The sequence below is a fragment of the Octopus sinensis genome, linkage group LG4 (genome assembly GCF_006345805.1).
Source record: "Octopus sinensis linkage group LG4, ASM634580v1, whole genome shotgun sequence".
NCBI lineage: Eukaryota > Metazoa > Mollusca > Cephalopoda > Octopoda > Octopodidae > Octopus > Octopus sinensis.
In genome coordinates, this window is record NC_043000.1 from 157,448,795 (window position 1) to 157,461,477 (window position 12,683).

The 12,683-nt window shown below is 37.1% G+C and overlaps 1 protein-coding gene across 1 annotated transcript in view; it reads right to left on the minus strand.

The window, feature by feature from the left end:
* LOC118763192 (potassium voltage-gated channel subfamily KQT member 2-like) overlaps window positions 1-12,683 on the minus strand; it is a 557,870-nt gene that overhangs the window by 147,774 nt on the left and 397,413 nt on the right. Inside the window, exon 2 of the mRNA XM_036502656.1 lies at window positions 9,535-9,625. Coding sequence (XP_036358549.1) covers window positions 9,535-9,597 — 63 coding nt within the window. The 5' untranslated portion in view covers window positions 9,598-9,625. The remainder of the gene's footprint in view (window positions 1-9,534; window positions 9,626-12,683) is intronic.

Below are 12,683 nucleotides of genomic sequence, written 5' to 3' on the forward strand. Positions count from 1 at the left end.
TCTCTCTCTCTCTCTCTCTCTCTCTCTCTTTTTCTCACTCACTCTCTCCCTCTCCCTCTCCCTCTCTCTCTCTCTCTCTATATATATATATATATACAAGTATATATGAACGAAATTTAGGTTAGTTAAAATATGCTTGTGGCATATTTCAACTGCTAAAAGGGAAATTCTCTGCAGTTACTGTACAGAAAATATTTCTCTTATCGTAAAAATGTATGTGTGTATGCATGTATGTATGTATGTAATGATATGTAAATGTAAGAGCCAAAGATCCAGGTGAAGGAAGTCAGTAAACTTCGAGCAGCCCCTAAGGATTAAAAAAAACTACTTTCAGGAACAACAGTAGCTTATTGGCGTAGAAGGTTGTAAATATTTACCATTCCAAAATTTGATAAGTTGAAAAATGTTATTTTATACTTTGCCGTTAGCAACTAGTTTTGCTATGTATGGGAACAAAAATATAGTTTAACGGAATGGAGCAGGTAAGATCCAGGCAACATTGCTTGTATGATGGTGATGGTCGTTTACAATCACCACATGATCTTTTCTACTCTAGGCACAAGGCCTGAAATTTTTGAGGAGGAGGCCAGTCTATTAGGTCGACTCAATTACACAGCTGGTACTTATTTTATTGACCCCGAAAGGATGAAAGGCAAAGTCGACCTCGGCGGAATTTGAACTCAGAACGTAAAGACAGACGAAGTACTGCTAAGTATCTCACCCGCGTGCTAACGATATTGCCAGCTCGCCGCATTACAATCATCGCGTAATGTCAGGGCAACGGTACACACAAAAACACGCACGCACACACACATACACACACATCTTGAGTGTTTGAGTGTTGAGACTTACGTGCATTGCATAACAGGAAGTAGGAAACTAAGGGGAAAAATTACTTGAAAATATTTGGAAATGTTGGCCCAGAGTCCACATCCTATAAGACTGCTGAACACACGGAATATACTGTTGACCTCAAATTGGAAATTGTTTATATATATATATATGTTTATCTTAACTTTTTGATGCGACTCTCCTCTATACAGTTTTCTACCCCTTCCTTCTCTAATTACCTTTTTCTCCCCTTCAGCGTTTTCTATCCGTCTCTCTCCCCACCTCTTACTCCTTTTCTCTCTCTTGTTGCTCACACGTGACCATCGTTCATCTTTCTTTTCTTGACATGACCATCTTTATTTTCCTACACGACCTTATAGGGACAGGGCGCCTTCAATCTCTCTCTTCTATTTTTTCTCTTTTCAAAGAAAATATTTCTTCCAGCGTTCAATATTTTCCCCTCCGTTCTGGTCTAACGATCCTCCATGTTCGTTTTTGTTCGGTTTCCTTGTTTGGCTCCACTGTCTTGTTTTTGATCCCAAATTTGACCCTCCGCAAAATCCAAAATTTATTTGGAAATTATGAGAGGAACCGTCTTCCAAGACGCATATTGTCGTTGAATGCTCGAAATGAGGAGCCGATAACTGATGAAGGGTTGTTCTCTGTGTTATTAGTCCTGTTTCCAATCTTTTTTCTCTTGGTGTGTGCATATTTAACTCACTTGTTTTCGTACATCATGTTGTTCACAATCTGTGTCGCCCTGTACCCATATATGCATATATATATTTACACGATAACACACACACACACACACACACATAATATATATATATATAATATATATATATATATATATATATATATATATACACATATATATATATATGTATAAAAAATATATATAAAAAATACAAAATGGGACAAGAACGCAAAACACTCAATTAGACGACGCAAAAAACGGACGGGTCATTCGAAGCCTCTAATCTTCAGTCAAGAACTGATCATCCTCGCAATTTCGGCTGATTAATCTTGAGATCGCTCCGATCCGGCCAGTCCCGAGGAAAAATTAAGCTACGAGCATTAGATTTCTTGGAAAAAGGATCGAATGTATACGAAACAAGGACAAAAAAACGGACGATGCCACACGAATATAAATACAATATATATATGCAGGCGTGGCTGTGTGGGAAGGAGCTTGCTTCCCAACCACTGCGTGGAACCTTGTACAAGTGTCCTCTAGTTTAGACTCGGGTCAACCACAGCCTTGTGAGTGGGATTTGTTTGGTGGAATCTGTATACGTTATTCTTTACTTGTGACATTTTGAAAATCTGCGGTACAACACCAATTAAATTTAGTGTGTTAATCAGAATATCACACACCACACACACACACACACACACACGCGCGCACACACACATGTATATATGTATGTATTAATGTTATGGTATAGTATTTACATTACATTGAATGAATGCTCAATATAGTTGGTAGAGTACAAATAAATTATTCTTTAACAAGAATTGTATTGAAAGTGACTTCGAAGTTTCGTTCAGCTAACCAATGTTCAGATTGTCTGATGATAGCTCAAATGGCCCAAACTTCGAAGTCCAGGAATAGTATATATTTACCGAGAAAATTTGTTACTGAGAAATGTCGTTCTATATTATTCATCGATTTATGTATTTTTGCGTCGTTTTACGTATGTGTAGCAGTAGGGTACATACACATAGTTGTATGCAGATGTGTGGATAAAATGCTGGTAGCTACAATTTGATTTTTCATACCTGGAATATTTTAAGTTGTACGTAGATCTGAACGCATGGAGGAGACATATCGGGGAAGCGAGAGAGAGAGAGAGGGAGAGAGAGAGAGAGAGAGGGAGAGAGAGCGAGCGAGCGAGAGAGAGAGAGAGAGAGAAAGAGAGAGATAGAGACAGGGGGCAGAGACAGAAAGAAAATGTGAGATAAAGTCAAAGAGCGGGAGGCAGAGAGAGGGAGAGAGATATAAGGGAGCTAAGTCAATTTTATGTTAAATATTCACGTTACATAAAATGTTTTCGGTAGACGGTCAGACGAACTTGTACTGACATCATGATGATTAATGATGACAATAATGATGGTAATTATCGTCGACGTTGCCTTCGTCGTCATCATCATTTTAAATACCATCACCACTGAGAAATATATCCTCTACCACCACCGCCGCCGCTGCAGCCTCACCAGCACAACATAAATTATTCAGTGACTATAAATCTTAAATCTTAGGAGAGAAAGTAATCAATCCTCTTAAAATGAAAGGAAAGTCGTCTTGCAGAATTTCGGCTTAGTCTCTACGGCAGCCAAATCACCGACAAAACATACCTTTACTGTCTTAAAAAAGGGCACTTTCTAGGGTCGTTGAACATAGAAAAGCGTTGGGGTGGTTACAGATGAAATGTTTTGGTCAGAGATCTGCTCTGGGGTTAATCAAACAACACCAATTGTTTCAACACAACATCGCCACTGGTACTAGTGGACTCGTTTTCAGTAAATCTAAACAAGATACTCCCAAACCAGGTCCTGAACTGAACATAAGAAAAAGGCTGGATGGAATGATTTTGATCCTAGACAGTCCGGTTCGAGCTGACCTGGAGCTAAACAACAGAACAAAAACTGCAGTCACCTATCCCATAAACAACATGCTACAGGTTTCGCAACTGGACACATTATAAACTGCAGTTCTAGATACGTTAAATCTTTAAAATATAAACTGGTTACTCTCAGAACCCCTTTAATTATAAGTCTGTTCAATTATAGTTGATTTAAAATTAAAGAATTATAACGCACTGTATGTTTTTTTTATGAACATAAATTTAATTACTTAACACCAATATTTATTTAATTACAATGGTTATAAATTAACTGAAATTCAAGTAACATAATTGCTAATTTGAAAATTCATAAAAAAATTTTTCTGTGAAGTTATATAATCTAGAAAATAAAAAGTCATTGCTGAAAGTAATCGAAGCAATTGATATGGTGAGCATTTTATGAAATGACTTATAAAATACTTAGTCCAACATTAAAACAGACTGAATGCTGATTTCTACTGCGGGAACAAGTGGAACTTTCTTCTCATTTAGTCAGAAAGTTAAACACTTTACAGAGCTTCCAAGACTCTTAGGAGGGAAAACTTATCTTCAGTCCGGATCTCTGGCTAAAAAACTTGGAACTAAATGGACTTAGCTATAGGCATTCAAAGATACCAATGATGGTGTGTCAGGGGACGTATGAAATCTACCATCCGTGTAGGTCATGGTCAATTTGAGCTCAGAACTTAAAGACACGAGACATACGTCTAGGCATCCGATGCGGCTCCCTAACGATTCAGTCAAGTTGCAGAATCTAAAAAGAGTCTGTTAGAATGCCTTACGGTAATTGTACCAGCTCATTTGGCTCTTTGTTTCAAATCCCATCCATGCCGACTTTATTTTTCATACCTTCGGGTTCGATCAATAAACCACCCGTTAAGTACTTGGTGTTTTTCTCTCCCACCCTCACTTTCTATTTATGTCTTCCAGAAACACAAAAGCTGAAGGAACCTAGAAAGGAGCCTTACACTCTTTATTGCCCACAAGGGGCTAAACATAGAGGGGACAAACTAGGACTGACAAAGGGATTAAGTCAATTACATAGATCCCAGTGCGTAACAGGTACTTATTTATCGATCCCGAAGGATGAAAAGCCAAGTCGACCTCAGCGGAATTTGAACTCAGAACGTAACAGCAGACGAAATACCTATTTCTTTACTGCCCACAAGGGGCTAAACACGGAGAGGACAAACAACCACAGACAAACGGATTAAGTCGACTATATCGACCCCAGTGCGTAACTGGTACTTATTTAATCGACCCCGCAAGGATGAAAGGCAAAGTCGACCTCGGTGGAATTTGAACTCAGAACGTAGCAGCAGCAGACAAAATACCGCTAAAAATTTCGCCCGTCGCGCTAACGTTTCCGCCAGCTCGCCGCCTTTCATCGCAATCCTACCCATATTTTCACTCTTGCTCTTCCCAAGAAAGAAATTGAGACGTAAGATCAAATGTTTGGGACACGAAACAATCGATTTAATCAGCCTCAATTCTTGGTTGCTATTTATTTTATCATTTAAGCTGCATGAAAGAAAAAGATGACCTTACCAGTATTCGAACTCAGAGCATAAAATGACATTGCTGCAATGTATTATCCTCCGACGGTCAATTTTAATATGTGAAGATGAAGTATGTTAATCCGTTACCATTTCTAGAATTATGTTATAAAGTTTAAGAAACATGACGTGGAAGAGTAAGGTATATATTTTAAGGACGTATATATATATATATATATATATATATACATACACACACAAAGGCAGTGTTTCAACCTTTATTATTCCTCGTGCTCCTAAAAAATATTTGATTAATTTCGCGCTACTTTGAAGAAGGAGAGCCAGTTTTATGATAACTGATATATGTAATTGTCATACCCACTGAATTGTCATCCTGTATCTCCAGGAGGTGCAAGCAATGCAACCAGTAGATGTTTAATAACTTTCCTTATGCATAAAAAGATATCACACACACACACACACACGCGCGCCTAATGTTAGCTTCACAGCTATGTGGCTTGCACTTAAGAAAAACAAGTACTAAATACTGTTAGGTAAAGTGAAATAATACTTAGTCAAAACTGAATTTGTAAGAGCGTCTTTCGAAGATTTTCGATTCAGTGTGTTTGTGTGTGTGTGTGTGTGTGTTTGTGTGTGTGTGTGTGTGTTTGTGTGTGTGTGTGTAATATTGATTTCTAACATAGGCCCACATATATCTTTTAGAGGTAAGGGTTTCTATTAAATCGTCTGCAGAACTTAGCCGGTACCTTACTTTACGGACTTGAACTCGGAATGTAGAGTGGTGGCTAATCCCGCTTTGACGATTCCGCCAGTCTTCTATTCAATATATGTCTGTAATATTGATTTCAAATTTTGACACACGGCCAGTAATTTCGAGGGAGGATGCTAGTCGATTACATCGACTCCAGTGTCTATCTGGCACTTATTTTATCGACATCGGAAAGATCAAAAGCAAACTCGACTTCGGCAGAATCTTAACTCAGAACTTAAAGGCGAACAAAATGCCGCTCAGCATTTCGCTTGGCGTGCTGACAATTCTGCTTGGTTACCACCTTATATATGCCTGTAATAGTTATCCGCTTGGGGTGAGGAGTAACCAGAGTATATATGTTTCTTTACTACCCACAAGGGGCTAAACACAGAGTGGACAAACAGGGACAGACAAAGGGATTAAGTCGATTACATCGACCCCAGTGCGTAACTGGTACTTAATTAATCGACCTCGAAAGGATAAAAGGCAAAGTCGACCTCGGTGGAATTTGAACTCGGAACGTAACGACAGACGAAATACGGCTTCGCATTTCGCCCGTCGTGCTAACGTTTCTGCCAGCTCGCCGCCCTCATAACCAGAGTATATATATATTTCTTTATTGCCCACAAGGGGTTAAACATAGAGAGGACAAACAAGGACAGACAAAGGGATTAAGTCGATTACATCGACCCCAGTGCGGAACTGGTACTTAATTAATCGACCTCGAAAGGATGAAAGTCAAAGTCGACCTCAGCGGAATTTGAACTCAGAACGTAACGACAGACGAAATACCGCCAAGCATTCTGCCCGGCGCGCTAGCGTGTCTGTCAGCTCGCCGCCTTAACCAGAGTATATATGCCTGTAATATGGCCAGTCGGGTATGCCTAGTCGCTTAGTTAAGGAGAGTGCCTCACTTTTTTGAGGTTTAGAGTTCGATTCGGTTGTGTGACATCTTAGGTAACTTTTTCTATAACCTGACATTGAGAAAATCATTGCGAGTGAAGTTTAGTAGATGGATTGTGCAAGTCCAAATCAATCCAGTTGTTTCCTGCACAGTGTCACACTTATTCTACCTGAGGACCTATAATTTAAGCCAATCAGAATTCATTAAGTCTTATTTTCTTTAAAGATTATTTCATGCATAAAACTCATAAAACTCTGTCCAAAGACACACATACACGAGCGCGCACGCACACACACGCGCGCGCACACACACACACATACACACACACACACACACACACACAGAACACAACAGTCATTATCCTCTTTATCTTTTCTGCAATTTTCAGAAATTTAAAAACATGATCTGGATATGTTTATTCGCATCAATTTGTGCAGACAGTCTGTTTTTCTTGACCAGTGAACAGTTTGACGAAGAACTGCTCCGGTGACTTCCTGCAAGTGACGTATCTGATTTGATGAAATTTCAGTGTCTTCTCATTAAAATTTTGTTTTGAAATTATATCATTCGCGTTTCATCTTTCTCGAATAGTTTATTCTATGTTGCAGTCTAAAGCTAAATGAACTCAAAATGAGCAACATGTGACCAAAGGTCTTCCAGCTGTGATCCTTCCGTTTTTATTTCTGGCAGTAAACTTAGGATTCTGTTATCTAGTGAACGCCTTCAAATTTTCTTAAAGACTAGTAAGTTATTATTTGAGGAACATTTAGCTGTTATTTCTAGAAAACTGAACGAGCATATTGAGGATTCTTCTTATGCAGTAAAAATATCATTCACTTAATATTTTAAGAATGAATGTTATACTTTTTCGAACTACCCGTTTTCTTTAGGAAATTGAACACCGAACAATTAAGTGTTAATCTATTTTGTATTTATCTAATAATATTAGTAATATTCCTATTACACTTATGCACTTCGACCTTTCGAATTTTGTGAGCACAATTTCGAAATTAAAAATATATTGAGTTACGTTCGTGTAGTTATAGAAATCAGATGGGTGGAGTGTTCAATTCGAAATTAAAGTGTTTGTTTGCTCATATATGCCGTGTAGTCTTAGTAACAGAAATCACATAAGTTTTGGAAGTAAATAAACATTTAAAGAATACTTATTTTGCCCAAAAGGCATGACATTTCATCATTATGTCGGTTGATTTCCATTACAACAATCGTTTTGCCTTCTCTATTTAGCCTGATGGAGAACTCTGTGGTTCATGTTTCCCACAAGCTATTTACTTGCTTTTGTAAACATGGCTACCAACATCTTCGCACGTCATAACATTGTTGTGACTACATTGTGGATGCAAATACACAAATGCTTTAATTTTGAATTGTACTTTCAAACTACTTGATGTCTATAACTACACGAATATAAGTTTAATAAACGATAAGTTTAATAAAATTTCGAACTAGCACAGACGAAAATCGAAAGGTCAAAATGCGTATGATATTGGAATATTTTTAATATTATTAAACGTAATTTTTTTTGTTTTAAAGTTTCATAAGAAGAAAAGAAATAGTTCGTAAAAATATTTTTATTAAAAGAATAAAAGTGTTTAAGTGATATAGATGTATAGAATAAAGAAAAGGTTTCAACTTCAGCATGAAACAAGGTTAAGTCCGAGGGCTTTCGCTGCAATATTCACATTAGAAGCAGGAAGCTTGTAGAAAACATCGAACCTCAAGTTTGTTCCACGTGACTAAACTGAAAATAGCGAAACAACTGCAAAAATGAAAGTCTACATATATAAATCGTATATAAATCGCATTAAAGCTTATTTCATTTATTATTACCGATATGGGCTTTAGCTTTATTGATTTATGAGATTTGAGGAATAGAGGTAGATTCTGTTTGAGATGTGATTTAACTTTAAATTAATCACAATGGAATAAACTTATACACACAGTAAGGCACTTAAAGGTAACAGTAACATCCTCTTCTATTAAATGTGGGATATCTTCAATTTGAAATTTCATGTTTAAAAATTTGAATTTTCATGTTTAAACATTCTTTAGAATGAGATTTGAGAAAGATTTGGCTGTCATTTCTTGCAGGTCGAACGACCATGTAGAAGTATTTTTGTTCGACTGAATTTTGGTGGAAATGACTAAGTCACTATAACACTGGCATAACGACCGTTTAATTTTTTCCTTTCCATCTGCCATATTACATTCAAATTTCACTGTAAGCTAATTCAAGTCTTTTCATTCGGAATGATGGGTTTGAAATTATCGCGACGGATGATCAATTTCATGAAATATTTAAACATCTACAGAAGAATTTCATATTAATAGATCCGGTAAAAAACATAACAAAACAAAACAAAAAAAATGAACATGATTCACTGGTATAGAGAATCTCCAGATGGAGACTAACTTCTAGGAAATCGCCAATGATGGCCACACCATTTCATATTATATTGGTCTTCTACTATTTCATCTGTTGAATCATTGTTAAATTTTATTCTCTCAGTCCATGTTGGCATGCTGATTAATAATATTACTGATAACAAACTGAAGGCGGTGAGCTGGCAGAAACGTTAGCACGCCGGGGGAAATGCGTAGCCGTATTTTGTCTGTTGTTACGTTCTGAGTTCAAATTCCGCCGAGGTCGACTTTGCATTTCATCCTTTCGGGGTCTATAAATTAAGTACCAGTTATGCACTGGGGTCGATGTAATCGACTTAATCCGTTTGTCTGTCCTTGTTTGTCCCCTCTGTGTTTAGCCCATTGTGGGTAATAAAGAAATAAATATTAGTGATAACAAACTGAGCGGAGTAAATCTCTGTCCCTTAGGTAAGAGAAATGTTTCCTATGCAAGCATAAGAAGAAATCAGTACTTACCACATAAAACAAGGCTAGTCGCATGACATCTTCATACCCTTCTATGGTTGCCAAGACACTCATTACTAGGCACGAGAAGACTGTGAAAAACCTATGTAATACAAAGAGAAGGATGATAAGTTAGCGACAGGATCGAAATAGGAAGACAGTTTTCTGGAAGCTAGTAAAAAAAAGGAAAAGCAACAACAACAATAGTATGTAGAAAAAAAAACACAAAACAACAAACAGGCTCTTTTGTATTCATCGTATCGTCATGTGTTGAAATATAATCTAAACTTGTACGAAATTCTAATCAGAACGTTTGACAGATAAAGATAAAAAAACCAAAGAAAAAGAAGTCTTGACTATATATGATGATTTATATAATGATTTAGGCATAAGTAATGTTAGCCTTATGGCTACATACTTATGCAAGAAAGAAAATAAATGAGCTAGTATTCCTGCATTTCTCGGAATTATAAGCGACATAAATGAAGTGAACTCCAATAGGTAGTGAACAGTCATGAATTGATTTGAACATTCTTTAATGTCTAACAGACTGAAATATCCTCGGCTACAGACATTTGTAAAAGCAGCTATTTTGATAATCTACAGGGGATAGAAGACAAACTATTCTATTGGCATGTGTGTTGAATATTTCAAACAGGGTTATTACTTTTTATGCAGTTTTATGACATCCAAGTCAGACATGTTCAGTGTTCGAAGTAAATTACAGACACGCTAATACAGACACATACAGACACAAAGAAATACACACACACAATCATATACACACATGCATTGAGTTACATAGGATAGTATATGGACGTCGATATATTGTCATTTCGTTACCATTACTGCTATGATTTAAACCGTGATGGATTTGGAACAGGAAAAACTGTGGACATGTAGGTAATGTGTAGAGTTCAGGATAAATCATATCTCAGCCTAATGGAAGTATATACTGTGCACTCTACAATGCCATGGTTTATCACGTGAGCACCATGTGAAGGATTGGGGTATAATGCTTTTTATTGTCATCCAGTTTAGTATATACGTGTATGTTCAGAGAAGAGGAAGACAAAATAGATTTGCTAGGAACTTGATGGTAGTTACTAAGTACTTATCATCCAAGCAAAAGATTTATTCTATCTTACTCTCTGCCCTCTTCTCTATCTTTCCTATATTATCATTTCTTTCGTCACTCTTACCTTCCCACTATTCGAACAATCCTTCCAAATACATTACATTTTCTGTCAGTTCTTTACATCGTTTTTTGATATTTTATTCTCCCAACCGCAGAAAATAATTTCATAACTTTTTAGTCATTGTTGTTTAATCTCAAGAAAGCCTCGACAAGTAGACTTATGATCAAATGCATTCCAGCCATGACTATACGGTCTGTGTTTTCACTACAATATCCAATACTTCATCAATGCTACAGAAAGGCGATTTGGCTGTTAATTCTGTCGGATGTATCTACCATGTAGTATCTACTACCATGTAACGTCTCTCGATCTGTCCAAATTAATTAACCATACAGTAATGCCTGAACAAAATGTTTCTTATATGATACTCATGCATTTCAAAAAATTACAAGCGACATGCTCTTCTAGAAATAGTGAATGGTCACAAATTAATCGAAAACTTTGTGTCTTACAGTTTTCAGGAAATATCCTGTTATGGACACACGTAACAACTGCTTTAGAACGGACAAGAGTGATTTAACCTTAAAAAATCAGCATGAGTCGAAGTGTAATAAATATTAATCTTGAGCAGAGTAAACCTAAGCAAAAGCCAGCAAGCCACTGATCTTGAAAAAGTGTAAACAAGCAATAATAAATCTCTGAACGAGGTATAAATAGTAGCTGCACGACAATGTGAAATATATTCGCCACTTAAATGTGGCTAACCACTAAGGGTGGATGTTACTGTAGCTTGTAGCCATAGGAGAACATCTCCAGCTGGCTATTGACACACTTTCTGTGCCCTATCAGTATTTGTAAAGGGAAGTCATCCTTCCCATCGTTGACCTGACGTGATACGCACGGACTCGGGCTTCTGAGTATTGACCCGTCGTCAGCGCACTTTTCGTCACTGGAAAAAGGATATATGTATTTGCATTGGGACTCCTTCGCATCGAAGACCGGTGATTGTCGTACGCTAACGACGGGTAAATACCCAGAAAACCCGGTCCGTGCGTATCACGTCAGGTCGACGATAGGAAGGATGGCTTCCTTTTGCAAATATTGATAGGGCACACAAAGTGTGTCAATAGCCAGCTGGAGAAGATGTTCTGGGGCTACAAGCTACAGTAGCATCCACCCTTAGTGGTTAGCCACATTTAAGTGGCAAATATACTATATATATATATATGTGTGTGTGTGTGTGTGTTCTTGTTTGTGTGTATATATATATATATATGTATATATGTGTGTGTGTGTGTGTGTTCTTGTTTGTGTGTATATATATATATATATGTATGTGTGTGTGTGTGTGTGTGTGTGTGTGTGTTCTTGTTTGTGTATATATATATATATATATATATATGTCTATACGTGTCGCGTACACGTATGTATATATGCATGTATGCGTGTATATATGTATGGATGTATTTATGTATGTATGTATGTATGTATGTATCTATATAAGTGCGTGGGTGTCTGCCCGTATTTATGTATCTATTGATGATTGCATATATCAATAAACAGGTTAAATGTTTCGAATAATGTTATAGTTTATACGCACCATTTGCAAAATCAAGAAAAAATAGCTACGAGACCATGAAGACTGCTACCTTCAATGAAACAGCAACAGCAAAATATCATCATCATCACCAGCAGCACGACCACAACTATTACCATCATTTCCTCAAGGGATTTTTTTCCCGCTTCAAATATATGTATTCGTTCTGTGAGATAAGGATAGTATACCGGAGAAATGTAAAACAATGTCTCCAAATTGTATACTAAACAATACTAGTATGTTCAGTATGCTTTCCATAGTATAGCAATATTAGTATTGTCTTTTCGTCTGTTTTTACGTTCTGAGTTCAAATTCAGCCGAGGTCAACTTTACCTTTCATCCTTTCGGGGTCGATAAATTAACAACCAGTTGCGTACTGGAGTTGTTCTAGTCGACTGGACCTCTTTCCCAAAATTTCGGGCCTT